Source organism: Somniosus microcephalus, chromosome 8 (genome assembly GCF_052327205.1).
Source record: "Somniosus microcephalus isolate GS21.2 chromosome 8, FLI_Smic_1.0, whole genome shotgun sequence".
In the NCBI taxonomy this organism is placed as follows: Eukaryota; Metazoa; Chordata; class Chondrichthyes; order Squaliformes; family Somniosidae; genus Somniosus; species Somniosus microcephalus.
This window is the reverse complement of record NC_140994.1, coordinates 19,113,350-19,134,977: the sequence shown is the minus strand read 5'-3', so window position 1 is coordinate 19,134,977 and position 21,628 is coordinate 19,113,350. Positions and strand designations below refer to the sequence as shown.

Genomic DNA, 21,628 nt, shown 5'->3' with positions numbered 1-21,628 from the left:
ACTGAACGGAGGTGTTCCGCAAAGCGGTCACCCAATCTGCATTTGGTCTCCCCAATGTAGAGGAGACCACATGGTGAGCAGTGAACACAGTATACTAGATTGCACGAAGTACAAGTCAATCGCTGCTTCACCTGGAGGTTTGGGGCCCATTTCCCAACCCCCAAACTGGCCTTTTAATCTGTTTCATTCCCTGTGTTTTTTCAGTTCTGACAAAGGGTCTCGACCTGAAACATTGACTGTATTTCTCTCTCCACGGATGTTGCCTGGCCTGCTGAGTTTTTCCAGCATTTTCTGTTGTTATTTCGGATTTCCAGCATCTGCAGTATTTTGCTATTGTACGAGGTAATGTCACCTACTGTTTAGATAATAACAGTGACTTCACTTCAAAAATACTTCATTGGTTGTAAAGCGCTTTGGGATGTCTGGAAGTGGTGAAAGGCGCTATATAAATGCACGTCTTTCTTATAAGACTGTATTGATTGCATAACTTGTTTCAAGCCGTGTTAGCCCTTTCTATTGATATACCTGTCGATTGCCAGCAAATTATGTACGCTAGATAGATGCTTTCTTTCTTTTAGAGGGCAAGCCAAGATTAAAACGTGCACAAATGTTCTCAACCAGTCAACTGGAACGTGACCGGCCAAAGTTAGGGAGAGTTTACCATAAGTTAGGGCCACCTGATTGAAAAATGGCTGGTCCAGGGGTTGGCAGTGCTCGCTACCCGCTCCTCCACCCAGCAGGTGGCAGCAGCAGGTTGCTCAGGCGTCCCAGATCGTGAACAGCAACTGGGTTACATTGCTCTGTAACCTGCCTGTCCTCCAAAATTTCACAGCGAGCACCCCTTAAAAAAGAAACCCCCACACGAAACAGAGCTGTGCTGTACGGAGATCAAATAAATCGAACTGCCACTCGCACATTGGAAGGGGAAGAATAAAATTACACTTTGAGATATTGGTTTTGGACTTGGCAATAGAGAGCAACACTGCCAGCAGAGTAACAACACTGGCATGAGAGTATCAATCCTGCCAGGAGAGTATCAACCCTGCTAGGAGAGTATCAATCCTGCCAGGAGAGTATCAACCCTGCCAGGAGAGTATCAACCCTGCCAGGAGAGTATCAACCCTGCCAGGAGAGTATCAACCCTGACAGGAGAGTATCAACCCTGACAGGAGAGTATCAACCCTGCCAGGAGAGTATCAACCCTACCAGGAGAGTATCAATCCTGCTAGGAGAGTATCAACCCTGCCAGGAGAGTATCAACCCTGCCAGGAGAGTATCAATCCTGCTAGGAGAGTATCAACCCTGACAGGAGAGTATCAACCCTGACAGGAGAGTATCAATCCTGCCAGGAGAGTATTAATCCTGCCAGGAGAGTACCAATCCTGCCAGGAGAGTACCAATCCTGCCAGGAGAGTATTAATCCTGCCAGTAGAGTATTAATCCTGGCAGGAGAGTATCAATCCTGCCAGGAGAGTATTAATCCTGCCAGGAGAGTATTAATCCTGCCAGGAGAGTTCCAATCCTGCCAGGAGAGTACCAATCCTGCCAGGAGAGTTCCAATCCTGCTAGGAGAGTATCAATCCTGCCAGGAGAGTATTAATCCTGCCAGGAGAGTTCCAATCCTGCCAGGAGAGTATCAATCCTGCCAGGAGAGTTCCAATCCTGCTAGGAGAGTATCAATCCTGCCAGGAGAGTTCCAATCCTGCCAGGAGAGTATTAATCCTGCCAGGAGAGTTCCAATCCTGCCAGGAGAGTATCAATCCTGCCAGGAGAGTTCCAATCCTGCTAGGAGAGTTCCAATCCTGCCAGGAGAGTATTAATCCTGCCAGGAGAGTTCCAATCCTGCCAGGAGAGTATTAATCCTGCCAGGAGAGTTCCAATCCTGCTAGGAGAGTACCAATCCTGCTAGGAGAGTACCAATCCTGCCAGGAGAGTATCAATCCTGCCAGGAGAGTTCCAATCCTGCCAGGAGAGTACCAATCCTGCTAGGAGAGTATTAATCCTGCCAGGAGAGTTCCAATCCTGCTAGGAGAGTACCAATTATGCTAGGAGAGTATTAATCCTGCCAGGAGAGTATCAATCCTGGCAGGAGAGTACCAATCCTGGCAGGAGAGTACCATTCCTGGCAGGAGAGTATCAATCCTGGCAGGAGAGTATCAGGTTGGGTGATTGGGCAGAAACATGGCAAATGCACGAAAATGTGGATAAATGTGAGGTTATCCACTTTGGTGGCAAAAACAGGAAGGCAGATTATTATTTGAATGGCAATAGATTGAGAGAAGGGGAAGTGCAAAGAGACCTGGGTATTCTTGTGCACCAGTCGCTGAAGGTAAGCATGCAGGTGCAGCAGGCGGTTAAGAAGGCAAATGGTATGTTGGCCTTCATAGCAAGAGGGTTCGAGTACAGGAACAAGGATGTCTTGCTGCAGTTGTACAGGGCCTTGGTGAGACCGCACCTTGAGTATTGTGTGCAGTTTTGGTCACCTTACCTGAGGAAGGACGGTCTTGCCATGGAAGGAGTGCAGCGAAGATTCACCAGGCTGATACCTGGGATGGCAGGAATGAAGTACGAGGAGAGATTGTGTCAATTGGGCTTATACTCACTGGCGTTTAGAAGATTGAGAGGGGATCTCATCGAAACCGATAAAATTCTGTCAGGTCTGGACAGACTAGATGCAGAAAGGATGTGTCTGATGGCTGGGAAGTCCAGAACCAGGGGTCATAGTCTAAGGATAAGGGGTAAGCCATTTAGGACTGAAATGAGGAGGAATTTCTTCACCCAGAGAGTGGTGAACCTGTGGAATTCTCTGTCACAGAGGGCGGTGGAGGCCAGTTCATTAAATATATTCAAGAAAGAGTTGGATATATTTCTTGAGGCTAAAGCGATCAAGGGATATGGGCAGAAAGCAGGGACAGGGTACTGAATTTGAATGATCAGCCATGATCTCATTGAATGGTGGAGCAGGCTCGAAGGGCCGAATGGCCTACTCCTGCTCCTATCTTCTATGTAATCCTGGCAGGAGAGTATCAATCCTGCTAGGAGAGTACCAACCCTGCCAGGAGAGTATCAATCCTGCCAGGAGAGTTTCATACCTGGCAGGAGAGTATCATACCTGGCAGGAGAGTATCAATCCTGGCAGGAGAATATCAACCCTGCCAGGAGAGTATCAATCCTGCCAGGAGAGTACCAATCCTGCTAGGAGAGTACCAATCCTGCAAGGAGAATATCAATCCTGCCAGGAGAGTACCAACCCTGCCAGGAGAGTATCAATCCTGCCAGGAGAGTACCAATCCTGCTAGGAGAGTATCAATCCTGCTAGGAGAGTAACAATCCTGCCAGGAGAGTAACAATCCTGCTAGGAGAGTACCAACCCTGCCAGGAGAGTATCAATCCTGCTAGGAGAGTATCAGTCCTGCCAGGAGAGTACCAATCCTGCCAGGAGAGTACCAATCCTGCCAGGAGAGTACCAATCCTGCCAGAGGAGTATCAATCCTGCCAGGAGAGTATCAATCCTGCCAGGAGAGTACCAATCCTGCTAGGAGAGTACCAATTCTGCTAGGAGAATAGCAATCCTGCCAGGGGAGTATCAATCCTGCCAGGAGAGTAACAATCCTGCTAGGAGAGTATCAATACTGCTAGGAGAGTACCAATCCTGCCAGGAGAGTATCAATCCTGGCAGGAGAGTATCAATCCAGGCAGGAGAGTATCAATCCTGCCAGGAGAGTATCAATCCTGCCATTGGGTAACAATACTGCCAGGAGAGTATCAATCCTGCTAGGAGAGTACCAACCCTGCCAGGAGAGTATCAACCCTGACAGGAGAGTACCAACCCTGCCAGGAGAGTATCAACCCTGCCAGGAGAGTATCAATCCTGCCAGGACAGTACCAACCCTGCCAGGAGAGTATCAATCCTGCTAGGAGAGTACCAATCCTGCTAGGAGAGTACCAATCCTGCTAGGAGAGTACCAATCCTGCCAGGAGAGTATCAATCCTGCCAGGAGAGTATCAATCCTGCCAGGAGAGTACCAATCCTGCTAGGAGATTATCAATCCTGCCAGGAGAGTACCAACCCTGCCAGGAGAGTACCAACCCTGCCAGGAGAGTAACAATCCTGCCAGGAGAGTAACAATCCTGCCAGGAGAGTAACAATCCTGCTAGGAGAGTACCAACCTTGCCAGGAGAGTACCAACACTGCCAGGAGAGTACTAACCCTGCCAGGAGAGTACCAATTCTTCCAGGAGAGTATCAATCCTGCCAGGGGAGTATCAATCCTGCCAGGAGAGTATCAATCCTGCCAGGAGAGTAGCAATCCTGCCAGAAGAGTATCAATCCTGCCAGGAGAATATCAATCCTGCCAGGAGAGTATTAATCCTGCCAGGAGAGTACCAATCCTGCTAGGAGAGTACCAATCCTGCTAGGAGAGTACCAATCCTGCTAGGAGAGTACCAATCCTGCTAGGAGAGTATCAATCCTGCTAGGAGAGTACCAATCCTGCCAGGAGAGTATCAATCCTGGCAGGAGAGCACCAATTCTGGCAGGAGAGTATCAATCCTGCCAGGAGAGTACCAATCCTGCAAGGAGAGTAACAATCCTGCCAGGAGAGTACCAATCCTGCCAGGAGAGTATCAATCCTGCCAGGAGAGTACCAACCCTGCCAGGAGAGTACCAACCCTGCCAGGAGAGTACCAACCCTGCCAGGAGAGTACCAACACTGCCAGGAGAGTAGCAACCCTGCTAGGAGAGTAGCAACCCTGCTAGGAGAGTAGCAACCCTGCTGGGAGAGTAGCAACCCTGCTAGGAGAGTAGCAACCCTGCTAGGAGAGTAGCAACCCTGCCAGGAGAGTAGCAACCCTGCTAGGAGAGTACCAACCCTGCTAGGAGAGTACCAATCCTGCCAGGAGAGTACCAATCCTGCCAGGAGAGTATCAATCCTGCCAGGAGAGTATCAATCCTGCCAGGAGAGTATCAATCCTGGCAGGAGAGTATCAACCCTGACAGGAGAGTACCAACCCTGCCAGGAGAGTACCAATCCTGCCAGGAGAGTACCAATCCTGCCAGGAGAGTACCAACCCTGCCAGAAGAGTACCAATCCTGCCAGGAGAATACCAATCCTGCCAGGAGAGTACCAATCCTGCCAGGAGAGTACCAATCCTGCTAGGAGAGTACCAATCCTGCTAGGAGAGTACCAATCCTGCTAGGAGAGTACCAATCCTGCTAGGAGAGTATCAACCCTGCTAGGAGAGTACCAATCCTGGCAGGAGAGTATCAATCCTGGCAGGAGAGCACCAATTCTGGCAGGAGAGTATCAATCCTGCCAGGAGAGAACCAATCCTGCCAGGAGAGTACCAATCCTGCCAGGAGAGTACCAATCCTGCCAGGAGAGTATCAATCCTGGCAGGAGAGTATCAATCCTGGCAGGAGAGTACCAATCCTGCCAGGAGAGTATCAATCCTGGCAGGAGAGTATCAATCCTGGCAGGAGAGTATCAATCCTGGCAGGAGGGTATCAATCCTGGCAGGAGAGTATCAATCCTGGCAGGAGAGTATCAATCCTGCCAGGAGAGTATCAATCCTGCCAGGAGAGTACCAATCCTGCCAGGAGAGTACCAATCCTGCCAGGAGAGTATCAATCCTGGCAGGAGAGTATCAATCCTGGCAGGAGAGTATCAATCCTGGCAGGAGAGTATCAATCCTGGCAGGAGAGTATCAATCCTGCCAGGGGAGTATCAATCCTGCCAGGAGAGTATCAATTCTGCCAGGAGAGTACCAATCCTGCCAGGAGAGTACCAATCCTGCCAGGAGCGTATCAATCCTGGCAGGAGAGTATCAATCCTGCCAGGAGAGTACCAATCCTGCCAGGAGCGTATCAATCCTGCCAGGAGCGTATCAATCCTGCCAGGAGAGTACCAATCCTGCCAGAGAGTGCCAATCCTGCCAGGAGAGTACCAATCCTGCCAGGAGAGTACCAATCCTGCCAGGAGAGTACCAATTCTGGCAGGAGAGTATCAATCCTGACAGGAGAGTATCAACCCTGACAGGAGAGTATCAATCCTGCCAGGAGAGTATCAATCCTGCCAGGAGAGTAGCAATCCTGCCAGGAGAGTACCAATCCTGCCAGGAGAGTACCAATCCTGCCAGGAGAGTACCAATCCTGCCAGGAGAGTACCAATCCTGCCAGGAGAGTATCAATCCTGCCAGGAGAGTACCAAACCTGCCAGGAGAGTATCAATCCTGCCAGGAGAGTACCAATCCTGCCAGGAGAGTACCAATCCTGCCAGGAGAGTACTAATCCTGCCAGGAGAGTACTAATCCTGCCAGGAGAGTACCAACCCTGCCAGGAGAATACCAACCCTGCCAGGAGAGTACCAATCCTGCCAGGAGCGTATCAATCCTGCCAGGAGCATATCAATCCTGCCAGGAGAGTACCAATCCTGCCAGGAGAGTACCAACCCTGCCAGGAGAGTACCAACCTTGCCAGGAGAGTATCAACCCTGCTAGGAGTGTATCAACCCTGGCAGGAGTGTACCAACCCTGGCAGGAGAGTATCAATCCTGCCAGGAGAGTACCAACCCTGACAGGAGAGTACCAACCCTGCCAGGAGAGTACCAACCCTGCCAGGAGAGTACCAACCCTTCCAGGAGAGTATCAACCCTGCCGGGAGAGTACCAAACCTGCCGGGAGAGTACCAATCCTGCCGGGAGAGTACCAATCCTGCCAGGAGAGTACCAACCCAGCCAGGAGAGTACCAATCCTGCCAGGAGAGTACCAATCCTGCCAGGAGAGTATCAATCCTGCCAGGAGAGTATCAATCCTGCCAGGGGAGAATCAATCCTGCCAGTAGAGTACCAATCCTGCCAGGGGAGTACCAACTCCGCCAGGAGAGTACCAATCCTGCCATGGGAGTACCAATCCTTCCAGGGGAGTACCAACGCCGCCAGGAGAGTACCAATCCTGCCAGGAGAGTACCAATCCTGCCAGGGGAGTACCAACACCACCAGGAGAGTATCAATCCTGCCAGGAGAGTACCAATCCTTCCAGGGGAGTACCAACACCGCCAGGAGAGTACCAACCCTGCCAGGAGAGTACCAACCCTGCCAGGAGAGTACCAATCCTTCCAGGAGAGTATCAATCCTGCCAGGAGAGTACCATACCTGCCAGGAGAGTACCAACCCTGCCAGGAGAGTACCAACCCTGCCAGGAGAGTACCAGCCCTGTCAGGAGAGTACCAACCCTGCCAGGAGAGTACCAACCCTGCCAGGAGAGTACCAACCCAGCCACGAGAGTATCAACCCTGCCAGGAGAGTACCAATCCTGCCAGGAGAGTATCAATCCTGCCAGGAGAGTATCAATCCTGCCAGGGAAGTATCAATCCTGCCTGGAGAGTACCAATCCTGTCAGGGGAGTACCAATCCTTCCAGGGGAGTACCAACACCACCAGGAGAGTACCAATCCTGCCAGGAGAGCACCAATCCTTCCAGGGGAGTACCAACACCGCCAGGAGAGTATCAATCCTGCCAGGAGAGTACCAATCCTTCCAGGGGAGTACCAACACCGCCAGGAGAGTACCAACCCTGCAGGAGAGTACCAACCCTGCCAGGAGAGTACCAATCCTGCCAGGAGAGTACCAAACCTGCCAGGGGAGTACCAATCCTGCCAGGAGAGTACCAACACCGCCAGGAGAGTACCAACCCTGCCAGGAGAGTACCAACCCTGCCAGGAGAGTACCAATCCTGCCAGGAGAGTACCAATCCTGCCAGAGGAGTATCAATCCTGCCAGGAGAGTATCAATCCTGCCAGGAGAGTACCAATCCTGCTAGGAGAGTACCAATTCTGCTAGGAGAATAGCAATCCTGCCAGGGGAGTATCAATCCTGCCAGGAGAGTAACAATCCTGCTAGGAGAGTATCAATACTGCTAGGAGAGTACCAATCCTGCCAGGAGAGTATCAATCCTGGCAGGAGAGTATCAATCCTGCCAGGAGAGTATCAATCCTGCCAGGAGAGTATCAATCCTGCCATTGGGTAACAATACTGCCAGGAGAGTATCAATCCTGCTAGGAGAGTACCAACCCTGCCAGGAGAGTATCAACCCTGACAGGAGAGTACCAACCCTGCCAGGAGAGTATCAACCCTGCCAGGAGAGTATCAATCCTGCCAGGACAGTACCAACCCTGCCAGGAGAGTATCAATCCTGCTAGGAGAGTACCAATCCTGCTAGGAGAGTACCAATCCTGCTAGGAGAGTACCAATCCTGCCAGGAGAGTATCAATCCTGGCAGGAGAGTATCAATCCTGGCAGGAGAGTATCAATCCTGGCAGGAGAGTATCAATCCTGGCAGGAGAGTACCAATCCTGCCAGGAGAGTACCAATCTTGCCAGGAGAGTATCAATCCTGGCAGGAGAGTATCAATCCTGGCAGGAGAGTATCAATCCTGGCAGGAGGGTATCAATCCTGGCAGGAGAGTATCAATCCTGGCAGGAGAGTATCAATCCTGCCAGGAGAGTATCAATCCTGCCAGGAGAGTACCAATCCTGCCAGGAGAGTACCAATCCTGCCAGGAGAGTATCAATCCTGGCAGGAGAGTATCAATCCTGGCAGGAGAGTATCAATCCTGGCAGGAGAGTATCAATCCTGGCAGGAGAGTATCAATCCTGCCAGGGGAGTATCAATCCTGCCAGGAGAGTATCAATTCTGCCAGGAGAGTACCAATCCTGCCAGGAGAGTACCAATCCTGCCAGGAGCGTATCAATCCTGGCAGGAGAGTATCAATCCTGCCAGGAGAGTACCAATCCTGCCAGGAGCGTATCAATCCTGCCAGGAGCGTATCAATCCTGCCAGGAGAGTACCAATCCTGCCAGAGAGTGCCAATCCTGCCAGGAGAGTACCAATCCTGCCAGGAGAGTACCAATCCTGCCAGGAGAGTACCAATTCTGGCAGGAGAGTATCAATCCTGACAGGAGAGTATCAATCCTGACAGGAGAGTATCAACCCTGACAGGAGAGTACCAACCCTGCCAGGAGAGTACCAATCCTGCCAGGAGAGTATCAATCCTGCCAGGAGTGTATCAACACTGGCAGGAGAGTGTCAATCCTGCCAGGAGAGTGTCAATCCTGCCAGGAGAGTGTCAATCCTGCCAGGAGAGTACCAATCCTGCCAGGAGAGTACCAACCCTGCCAGGAGAGTACCAACCCTGCCAGGAGAGTACCAATCCTGCCAGGAGAGTACCAATCCTGCCAGGAGAGTACCAATCCTGGCAGGAGAGTATCAATCCTGGCAGGAGAGTATCAATCCTGGCAGGAGAGTATCAATCCTGCCAGGAGAGTATCAATCCTGCCAGGAGTGTACCAGCACTGGCAGGAGAGTATCAACCCCAGCAGGAGAGTATCAACCCCGGCAGGAGAGTATCAACCCCGGCAGGAGAGTATCAACCCCGGCAGGAGAGTATCAATCCTGCCAGGAGAGTATCAATCCTGCCAGGAGAGTAGCAATCCTGCCAGGAGAGTACCAATCCTGCCAGGAGAGTACCAATCCTGCCAGGAGAGTACCAATCCTGCCAGGAGAGTACCAATCCTGCCAGGAGAGTATCAATCCTGCCAGGAGAGTACCAAACCTGCCAGGAGAGTATCAATCCTGCCAGGAGAGTACCAATCCTGCCAGGAGAGTACCAATCCTGCCAGGAGAGTACTAATCCTGCCAGGAGAGTACTAATCCTGCCAGGAGAGTACCAACCCTGCCAGGAGAATACCAACCCTGCCAGGAGAGTACCAATCCTGCCAGGAGCGTATCAATCCTGCCAGGAGCATATCAATCCTGCCAGGAGAGTACCAATCCTGCCAGGAGAGTACCAACCCTGCCAGGAGAGTACCAACCTTGCCAGGAGAGTATCAACCCTGCTAGGAGTGTATCAACCCTGGCAGGAGTGTACCAACCCTGGCAGGAGAGTATCAATCCTGCCAGGAGAGTACCAACCCTGCCAGGAGAGTACCAACCCTGCCAGGAGAGTACCAACCCTGCCAGGAGAGTACCAACCCTTCCAGGAGAGTATCAACCCTGCCGGGAGAGTACCAAACCTGCCGGGAGAGTACCAATCCTGCCGGGAGAGTACCAATCCTGCCAGGAGAGTACCAACCCAGCCAGGAGAGTACCAATCCTGCCAGGAGAGTACCAATCCTGCCAGGAGAGTATCAATCCTGCCAGGAGAGTATCAATCCTGCCAGGGGAGAATCAATCCTGCCAGTAGAGTACCAATCCTGCCAGGGGAGTACCAACACCACCAGGAGAGTATCAATCCTGCCAGGAGAGTACCAATCCTTCCAGGGGAGTACCAACACCGCCAGGAGAGTACCAACCCTGCCAGGAGAGTACCAACCCTGCCAGGAGAGTACCAATCCTTCCAGGAGAGTATCAATCCTGCCAGGAGAGTATCAATCCTGCCAGGAGAGTACCAACCCTGCCAGGAGAGTACCAACCCTGCCAGGAGAGTACCAACCCTGCCAGGAGAGTACCAGCCCTGTCAGGAGAGTACCAACCCTGCCAGGAGAGTACCAACCCTGCCAGGAGAGTACCAACCCAGCCACGAGAGTATCAACCCTGCCAGGAGAGTACCAATCCTGCCAGGAGAGTATCAATCCTGCCAGGAGAGTATCAATCCTGCCAGGGAAGTATCAATCCTGCCTGGAGAGTACCAATCCTGCCAGGGGAGTACCAATCCTTCCAGGGGAGTACCAACACCACCAGGAGAGTACCAATCCTGCCAGGAGAGCACCAATCCTTCCAGGGGAGTACCAACACCGCCAGGAGAGTATCAATCCTGCCAGGAGAGTACCAATCCTTCCAGGGGAGTACCAACACCGCCAGGAGAGTACCAACCCTGCCAGGAGAGTACCAACCCTGCCAGGAGAGTACCAATCCTGCCAGGAGAGTACCAAACCTGCCAGGGGAGTACCAATCCTGCCAGGAGAGTACCAACACTGCCAGGAGAGTACCAACCCTGCCAGGAGAGTACCAACCCTGCCAGGAGAGTACCAACCCTGCCAGGAGAGTACCAACCCTGCCAGGAGAGTACCAACCCTGCCAGGAGAGTACCAACACCGCCAGGAGAGTACCAACCCTGCCAGGAGAGTACCAATCCTGCCAGGAGAGTACCAATCCTGCCAGGAGAGTACCAACCCTGCAAGGAGAGTACCAATCCTGCCAGGAGAGTACCAATCCTTCCAGGGGAGTACCAACACCGCCAGGAGAGTATCAATCCTGCCAGGGGTGTACCAACACTGCCAGGAGAGTACCAATCCTGCCAGGAGAGTACCAACCCTGCCAGGGGAATACCAACACTGCCAGGAGAGTACCAATCCTGCCAGGGGAGTACCAACACCGCCAGGAGAGTACCAATCCTGCCAGGGGAGTACCAACACCGCCAGGAGAGTACCAATCCTGCCAGGAGAGTACCAACACCACCAGGAGAGTACCAATCCTGCCAGGGGAGTACCAACACCGCCAGGAGAGTACCAATCCTGCCAGGAGAGTACCAACACCGCCAGGAGAGTACCAATCCTGCCAGGGGAGTACCAACACCGCCAGGAGAGTACCAACCCTGCCAGGGGAGTACCAACACCGCCAGGAGAGTACCAATCCTGCCAGGGGAGTACCAACACCGCCAGGAGAGTACCAATCCTGCCAGGGGAGTACCAACACCGCCAGGAGAGTACCAATCCAAAGCCTCAATGAAACAGCAGTCTATGTTGAAAGAGTAGAAAATGATTAGTGCTGCTGCTGTCTGAAACTCTTGTCGCCATTTGACAATCCCATCAATTTGCAAGAAAGCAAACAAAATGTTTTGATAAGTTATATTTGGAGCAGCTTTCATATTCCACATGTCAAAATTTATACAAAACATCAACAAACCACAACTGAACAATCTTCCAAAAAAGTCCACAAAAAGAGAATGAAAGTCAGTACAACTCCTTCAGTATGACGGGAAAAGCTTACAAGGGGATGTCTGGTTTGGCTGTCCATTCAATGATCTGCTGAGATGCTGAGTGGAGAAGTGAGCTGCCTCCCACAACAGATCCTAGTGGGAAGGTTGACGTGATGTGTTCCACGGTCTGGGACTCATGGCCACAGTCTCACCTTTGGGTTGTCCCCCATCTTCCACTTGTGGAGCAGGTGGCCGCAGCGTCCATGCCCGGTGCAGAGGAAAGTCATTTTATGATGAAAGTCAGTTACTTCCTGCCATTTTTATGCCTTTGAGATAAGGTGGAGAGGATGTTGAAAGAAAGACTTTCATTTACACAGCGCCTTTCACGACCCTATGACGCAAAACGCTTTACAGCCAATGAAGTACTTTTGAAGTGTAGTCACTGTTGTAATGTAGGAAACATGGCACACAACTAGTTTTAGTGATGTTGGCTGAGGGTTAAAAAATTGGCCAGGACACTGGGGATAACTCCCCTGCTCTTCTTTGAAATGGTGCCGCGGGATCTTTTACATCCACCATCAGACGGGTCCTCGGTTTAACATCTCATCCGAAAGACGGCACCTCCAACAATGCAGCACTCCCTCAGTACTGCACTGGTGTGTCAGCCGAGATTTTACACTTAAGTCTCTGGAGTGGGACTTAGAACCCAGGACTTCCTGATTCAGAGACGAGAGTACAGGTTGACTATCCCTTATCCGAAAACCTTGGGACCAGCTGTGTTTCGGTTTTCGGAAATTTTCGGATTTCAGAAGGTATTATTTCAGACTGGGAAACTCTGAACATTAAATTAATTTGGTAATTAGTATTTGTATTTAATATAAATTTTAAAAGTTCAGGCTACCTCTTGCGACTGCTCCTTGTCTCATTCCCCTTCCTGCTTCTCTGTGCTGCCGCTCCCAGTCTGTTTACAGCTCCCCCTGCTCCGTATCCGAATTCCTTGACTTAGCGGGGGTCTGGGGCTCGACTGCCGCCGCCAGTTGTGGGAAAGCCGGATATCGGCTGACTCCTACGCTAAGCTGGCCCGCAAATCAGGTCAGAAAAGCATCGGCCGCGTCGGGTCATGTTTGGCGCCACTTGGGTTATGTCGTGCGCACGACTTACGCTCCACAAAAAAACTTTCGGTTTTCAGAGGTTTTCGGTTTTCAGAAGTGCGGATAAAGGATAGTACATAGATACATAGATACATAGAAGATAGGAGCAGGAGTAGGCCATTCGGCCCTTCGAGCCTGCTCCGCCATTCAATGAGATCATGGCTGATCGTCCAAATTCAGTACCCGGTCCCTGCCTTCTCCCCATATCCCTTGATCCCTTTAGCCTTAAGAAATATATCCAACTCTTTCTTGAATATGCTTAATGAACTGGCCTCCACCGCCCTCTGTGGCAGAGAATTCTACAGTCTACCTGTACTACCAACTGAGCCAAGGCTGAGATAACAATGAGCCAAGCAACAGCCAATCTAGAGACACTTCCAACAGCTAAAAATAATTAGTCTCTACTTGACCTCAGGACCTACTTAGACCACTCCCCCGCGAGGAATATCTGGGGTGTGCCCTTAAAGGGAGAGGCCAGTTTAGCAACTAAACATGACATCATGCTTCAGATCCAGAATCTGTAAGTAATGTCAGTGAGACTTGAAATAGATTTCCCAATAACTTTTCCTAAGCTTTATCGTGTATTTCTAACTCTGTTAATTGCAATAGCGAGTAAGGTGGTAAATTTTCAATTTAAAAAGCATGGTGGCATAGTGGTTAGCACTGTTGCCTCACAGCGCCAGGGACCCGGGTTCGAATCCGGCCTCGGGTGACTGTCTGTGTGGAGTTTGCACATTCTCCCCGTGTTTGCGTGGGTTTCCTCCGGGTGCTCCGGTTTCCTCCCACAGTCCAAAGATGTGCGGGTTAGGTCGATTGGCTATGATAAATTGACCCTTAGTGTTAGGGGGATTAAATACATGGGGTTACGGGGATAGGGTGGGATATGTGTCGGTGCAGGCTCGATGGGCCGAAATGGCCTCTATCTGCACTGTGGGGTTTCTGTGATTCTGTGATTTCTGTGTGAAATGATACTGAATCAAAGCTTGTGAAGTTGAAGGTGCCAAAGGAGATTTCAAATAGCGCGTTAGCTGACTCATCAAATTGAAATTGCTGCCAAAATAAGCTTCAGTCTTCTCATTCCAAACCTTTACTTAACAAATAAAGATTAGGAAACGCTAGGAAACTCAAATTCAGGCAGAATGGGCAGCGAGGTCAAATGTTTTCAGCTGCATTGAAATCAGGTCATCCTGGATGTTCAATTTTAATAAAGCTTTTTGTCCTGACACAGAATTCAAAGAGCATAACTAGGTTTCCAAGGTTCAAGCCTAAAGTAAAATCACTGGAGGAACAAGATGTGGAGCAGAATGCTGATGACTGCTGAACAGGCTGGGGCTCTTTTCCCGACAAAAGAGAAGGCTGAGGGGGTGTCCTAAGAGAGGCCTTTAATATTATGAAAGGGTTTGATCGGGTCGATGTAGAGAAGATGTTTCCACTTGTGGGGGAGTCCAGAACTAGAGGTCATAAATATAAGATAGTCACTAATAAATCCAATAAGGAACTCAGGAGAGACTTCTTTACCCAGAGAGTGAAGTAGCTGAGGCGAATAGTATAGATACATTTAAGAGGAAGCGAGGTAAGTACATGAGGGAGAAAGGAATAGAAGGATATGCTGGTAAGGTGAGATGAAGAGGGGTGGGAGGAGATGCATGTGGAGCATAAACACCGGCATAGACCAGTTGGGCCGAATGGCCTGTTTCTGTAATAAAAACAGAAAATGCTGAAGATACTCAGCAGGTCAGGGAGCATCTGTGAAGAGAGAAACAGAGTTAACGTTTCAGGTCAACGACCTTTCGTCAGAACTGGAAAAAAGCAGGAAATGGAGCAGATTTTTAAGCAAGTGTAGGGGCTGGGAAAGGGGGGAGGAAAGAACAAAAGGGAAGGTCTGTGATAGGCTGGAAGGCAGGAGAGGTTAAGAGACATTGAGAGATATTCAAGGCAAGAGGAGATGGTAATGGGACAGGTTAAGAAACAAAGGATGGCTCTAGATGAAGTGTGAATTGCGCTGGCAGAGTGAAAGACAGCTGCCACGTGGGAGAGAACAGAACAGAAGTGTGGATAAAAAAAAAATATGTTATGATCTGAAATTGTTGGATTCTGTTGAGTACAGCAGGCTGTAAAGTGCCTAATCCTGCTGTTCCTCGAGCTTACACTGAGCTTCGTTGGAACAATGCAAGAGGCCGAGGACGGTGAGGTCTGAGTGGGAGTGGAGCGGTGAATTAAAGTGACAGGCCACCGGAAGCTCGGGGGTCACCCTTACGGGGAGCCTGTTTCCGTGCTGGGCGTTCTATGTAATTCTATGTAATACTGCATGTGTGCATATTATTAGTGTGGTTTGATCGGCTGGCTACAATTTTGATAGGAATAATCAGCCATAGCACCAAACAGTACCTGTAACTATATCATTTGCAATGGTAAGTGGCCAAATGGGTAACTTTACAAGACGCTCTGCCAGAAGAAAGCCTCGCCCGACGGCAATGATAATCAAAACTTTGGGGGTGCGTCAGAATTAATGGTCGGAAAATCATGAGCACATGTACCCAAATTTCCAATACGTGAGGCTCCCCATTGCCAACATGAGCTTAAAAAATTGACACCTACGATGATTCCTTCAGACCAGAGTTTGGGGAACACCATAGGCTCTTTAGGGCCCAAGTGCTAGTCCCGCTCCAGGGACTTGAGCACAAAAATCTAGGCTGACACTCTCAGTGCAGTGCTGAGGGAGTGCTGCACTGTCAGAGGTGCCGTCTTTCAGATGAGACGGTAAACCAAGGCCCCGTCTGCCCTCTCAGGTGGACGGAAAAGATCCCACGGCACTATTTCAAAGAAGAGCAGGGGAGTTATCCCCGGTGTCCTGGCCAATGTTTATCCCTCAATCAACATCACTAAAACAAACAGGTTATCTGGTCATTTTCACATTGCTATTTCTGGGAGCTTGCTGTGTGCAAATTGGCAGCCGCGTTTCCTACATTACAACAGTGACCACGCTTCAAAAGTACTTCGTTGTCTGCAAGCCCTTTGGGACGTCCTGAGGTTGTGAAAGGCGCTATATAAATCCAAGGGGGAAAAATTCAGTTGGTTGCGCCTCCCGTTGGTGCCTTAAGAGGGCGCTAACGGGACGCAAGCCAACTGGCGCCCGGGTGCGGCACTGCCCACGCCTCCCGCAAAATTCAGCAGGAGGTTAGTGGTGGCGCTAACCGTTAGCGCCCTGCGGCGCTGCACCGCTGGCGATGACGTCATTGGCGTGCGCAGCGCCCCGCTCACGATCTTCGGGAGCGCCCCCTGACTTACCGCCGGACGCTATGTCCGACGGGGTCAGGGGGGTGTACCTGCGGCCGGGGAGGCGCAATTTAAAGGCGAGGTGCGGGGTGGCCATTTTTGTTGCTGGCCGCCTGCCAGCACCTGCCTGTGCTCCCGTCCCAGACCTCCTGAAACACCCCCCCCCGCCCCCCGCGGAGTGCCGGCTGCGCTCCAAGAGCCCGGCACTTCTCTTGAGTTCCGGGCTGTTTAGCCTGCACTCCCGATCCCCGGGGGCCCAGCTGGGTCCCAGGTCATGCTGCACAAGGCCCCTCCCCTTTAAGAAGGGGAGGAAGGCCTGCAATACCGTGGTGCGACGTGCCGCAGTGTGTGGTGCTGCGGCACATAACGCCGCAATATTGACTCACAGCGCCCCAAGAGGGATGCGGGGTGCTTCCAGTAGCGCCCCGCTTCATCTTGGGGCGCAACCACTCAATTTCCGGCGCAGGGACACTAATTTTTCTGGGGCGCTAAAAGTAGCACCCCGGCGAAGTTAGCGCCCCAATCAATTTTTAGCCCCAAGTCTTTCTTTCTCAACAATAGCCCCATGGAGATTGGGAGCTCACCCATATGATGAGTTGCCAGTCACAGTATCGGTATAATTAGCCTTTAGCCCCTCTTTGTGTGCATGAGGCTCTGATATTAATGTCACTTGTAATCTCCTGCTCTGTTTTTCAAGTCCCAGTTTCCAAGCCGGTGGTGATGAAAGTGCCTGGGCAGCTTGTGGTACTGTTGGGGGACCCTTTTCATCTGAGATGCCAGTCTGCTCACGGATCCCTCCCGATAGAATACTACTGGTACAAGCACAAACCGACGGACATCCGCATTGTCAGGAAAATACAAGAAGGGATGAATTATTCCATGGAAAGCAGTAAAGCCAAGGACAGCGGGTTTTATCACTGCACCGCACTCAATACTGCCAATGGGAAGAAGCTGAAGGAACGAAGTGATTTAGTCGAGGTGACTGTAGCAGGTACGAGGCCTTGTGAATAACTTTCAGCATCTCTTATCAAAATAATGTAACTTCCATCAGGTTAATAACTTTACAATCCACGGTTCATTTTAAAATAGTGCCTACTTCCATCTCCTTAACATCGCCCGTCTCCGCCCCCGCCTCAGCTCATCAGCTGCTGAAACCCTCATCCATGCCTTTGTTTCCTCGAGACTCGACTCGACTCTCCTGGCCAGCTTTCCACTTTGCAGCCTCCGTAAACTTGAGCTCATTTAAAACTCTGCTGCCCGTGTCCTAACTTGCACCAAGTCCCGTTCACTCATCGTCCCCTGTGCTCGCTGACCTACATTGGCTCCTAGTCCGGCAACGCCCCGATTATAAAGTTCTCATCCTTGTTTTCAAATCCCTCCATGGCCTCACCCTTCCCTCTCTCTGTAACCTCCTCCAGCCTTACAAACCTCCGAGGTCTCTGTGCCCCTTCAATTCTGGCCTCTTATGCATCCCCGATATTGCTCCACTATTGACGGCCGTGCCTTCAGCTGCCTAGACCCTAAACTCTGGAATTTCCTCTCGAATCCACTCCACCTCTCTATCCTCCTTTAAGATGCTCCTTAAAACCTGCCTCCTTGACCAAGCATTTGGTCACCTGTCCTAATATCTCCATATGTGTCTTGGTGTCAAATTTTGTTTGATTACGCAACTGTGAAGCGCCTTGGGACGTTTTACTACGTTAAAGGCGCTATATAAATGCAAGTCGTTTTTGTTGTAGTGGGATTCCTGTGTATAACCAAGAGACAATAAACAGGTCTGTTGCTCACCCGGGGCATGCTATCCCTTTCTTAGTGCGCATGGTCTCCCTCCAATTCTTAGAAGGTGGAGGCTTGCTCGAGGTAGCTGGAGTTTACGTTGGGCACGAGAAAGAAAGGAACTGGAGAAGCTCTGATCATAACAGCCAGCTGACACTCAGTCAAGGCTCACACATGAATCATGGAGTGTCCAGCACTCATGCACCCTTCCCCCAGCAAACATTCAATGACTTCAGGACAGAAGAATGGAGCAAATTGGCATGACAAAAAAAATCCACTTTGAGATTATCCAAGCAACCTTGTAATAATCATATTTCTGAAAATTAAATCACATATAAGGTGACCGTTGGGATCCCCTATGGTTTGTGCCCGCACCTGTCCACATGATAAGTTCATGATCCCATCTATGCCATCAGAGGTTGCTAAGAGATCTGATACTTCACCATGGAAATGGGAGATCGTAAGAAAGTCCTGGAGCAAGGAAAAGCCATTTTACCCACCAAGCCCTCTTCCTCCAGGTCATTCTATCATGGAATCCCATTCCCCTCTCACACCACCACCTTCTGATCCCCTGATTGAAGGCAGCCTGTTTCACATTCTAAGGTTCTTGAGTACTGTCCACATGGACTAATATACACTAATGACGGACTATGTGTGCAGCCCATCTGCAGTTCTATTAGAATCTCAGGCCTAGAAATTGGGTTGAGGCGCCAAGTTCGCTGAAACTGAATATCGCAGCGCAACATGCCACAGCGCCACACGCTGCGGCACGGCGCGCTGCGGTACTGCAGGCCTTCCTCCCATTGTTAAGGGGGAGGGGCCTGCAACAGCGCGATTCCCGATCGCGAGTGCCGGCAAAAGAGCCCGGCACCGAGGAGAAGTGCCGGGCTCTCGGGAAACAGCCGGCAATGCCGCGGGGGGGGTTGGGGGGGTCAGGAAGCCGGGGACGGAGGTGCTGGCAGGCGGCTGCCGAAAAAGGTGGCCGCCCCGCACCTCCACCTTAACTTGCACCACTGTCGGCACAGCAAGGCCCCGTGAACCGGGCGCGGGTAGCGAACGGCGCTACAGCGGCGTTCGCTACCAAATATCGCGATCGGGGCACTAATGGGGTGCTGCGCACACCGATGACGTCATCGGTGGTGGCGCAGCGCAACAGGCTAACGCCACCATTAGCGCTCCCGCTGAATATTGCGGGAGGCGCGGCCAGTGGCGCTCCAGCCACTGACTGCCCTCTTTAGGCGTTAATAGGTGGCGCTACATACCCAATTTCTCCAGTGTCTTAAGCCCTTAGCTGCCGGTAATAAAATGGGCACTTTTCCCTTTCCTTAACAGAGCGCCCTCCCAAGCCTACCGTTGTCGTGGAGCCCCCAGCAAACACCATTGGGGTTGGTCAGTCTGTCCACTTATTCTGCAAAGTGCCAGGCGCACCGCAGGACGTTGAGTATAGGTGGAGGAAGGACAAGGTGCTCTTGCAATCCAGCAGTCAAAATGAGAGTCTTCAGAACCTTACTCTTCACAGCTTAGCGGAGAACCGAAGTGTTGCCTATGAGTGCGGCAGTAGCAGCAATGTGAAAGGACGCTTGTTTGAAATGTGGAGCGATGAGGTTGAACTGACGTTAATGGGTGAGTCTCCCTTCAAGAACTTTCCTCTTGTGCTAAACACAAAGGTTTACTGTTCAAGATTCCCAACCTTTGAGTTGACATTTCTCACCAGCCAATTTACCCGTCCATTGATGATAGCTAACGATATTGTTTATGCCTGAAGGCAAAGAGCATAAATTACAAATTTAAAAACTTATCACAAACAGAGGAAGAAGAAAGCATGAGGCAATTTACTCCCAGAGAATGCTGGCAATTCACAGCAGGTCCACAGGCATCTAGAAACAGGCTAGGCAAGTTACCTTTCAGATGCAAGGCGGAACTTTCAACTACCGTCCGTTTTATGCGCCCCCCCCACCCCACCCCGGCTGAAGTGCAAAGTACCATCCGGAAGGGGTCATTTTGACTTTGGGCAATAGTGTGCAACGGGCACACTATCGGATTAGTCGCCCATTATACGCCTCACACTGAAGTCAATGAAAATGATAATCGGGCGGCTGAATTGATATTGTCTCTTTTACACTATCACCAAAGTCAAAATGACCTTCGTAGACTCTTCATCTGAAAAGGCAGCTGATCTGTTCTGTGTTGCAGAGCAATCCAGGCTGACCCTCCCAGTGCAGTGCTGAGGGAGTGCCGCACTGTCAGAGGTGCCGTCTTTCAGATGAGACGTTAAACCGAGGCCCTGTCTGCTCTCTCAGGTGGATGTAAAAGATCCCGTGGGCACTATTTCGAAGAAGAGCAGGGGAATTCTCCCTGGTGTCCTGGACCAATATTTATCCCTCAATTAACATCACTAAAACAGGTTACCCTGACCATTATCACATTGCTGTTTATGGGAGCTTGCTGTGCGCAAATTGGCTGCTGTGTTTCCTACAGTGCAACAGTGACTACACTTCAAAAGTATTTCATTGGCTGTAAAGCGCTTTGAGACGTCCTGCGGTTGGGAAAGGCGCTATATAAATGCAAGTCTTTCTTTTTCCAGCATGGCCTCTTTTATTATTTCAGTTTCAGCACTGGATGTTTATTCCTTAGTTCAGGACTAAAACGGTTCGGATAACAAAACTGTTGTGTCCGTCAGTAGTAAGACACAGACTGCAGGAGAACGGTACAACAGGTGTTTACTCAACGTGACTCACTCTGCAACTGAACTGTACAGATTACTACTCAGTGCTATATACAGGTGTGGTCACTGCCGGTACTACAGTATACATGAGCTGTAAAAAGTAGTTCCCCCCTTAAATGTATATACATTACAATTCCTCCCCTTTTAGATTAACAGTACCATAACACTCATTTATCAATTAAATATCAAACTAATTACAATTAACACTTTTAACATACAACGTTAGCTGAAAATAGTCTATTTATATATTCAGTCTTTGGGGAGGCTTCCTGATCCTTTCTGGATAGCGCCTTTCCCGAGTGTCTCGCTCTTGGTGCGGAGGCGATTCTGGCAACCTGTCGTCGGTTGGGTCATCAGCTTCCGATGCTACTGTTTCTGGGGTAGATGCGACCTGTACATCGGGTTCCTCACCAGGTACGTATGGGCGAGGCATGGGGTTGACTTGTTCCTGTGACTCTAGGATCTGGTCAGCATGGCGTCTCACGATGTTCTCCCCAACGTCCACTGTGTACATTAGTGGGCCCTGCCGTGTGCATATCGTTCCTGGCTGCCATTTTTCTGTTCGGTAGTCGCGGGCCAAGACTGGTTGCCCTACATTGAAGCTCCTTGTTGGCTTCTCATGGATGTGCTGGAATTGCTTACTCTCAACATCTCTTCGTACGTTTGGTCTGAGCAATTCCAGGCAAGAACTTAACCTTTGGTTAAAGAACATCATGGCCGGGGCCTGGTTGGTGACTGCATGTGTCGCATTCCGGTAGGCGAACAGGAAATTGTCCACCTTATGCTGCA

At 50.7% G+C, this 21,628-nt stretch overlaps 1 protein-coding gene across 1 annotated transcript in view; it reads left to right on the top strand.

Moving 5' to 3' along the window:
* Positions 1-21,628, top strand: part of LOC147113358 (Fc receptor-like protein 5) — a 78,345-nt gene that overhangs the window by 9,308 nt on the left and 47,409 nt on the right. Inside the window, exons 3-4 of the mRNA XM_085996118.1 lie at positions 17,036-17,329; positions 19,447-19,737. Of these exons, the coding sequence (XP_085852244.1) occupies positions 17,036-17,329; positions 19,447-19,737 (585 nt within the window). The remainder of the gene's footprint in view (positions 1-17,035; positions 17,330-19,446; positions 19,738-21,628) is intronic.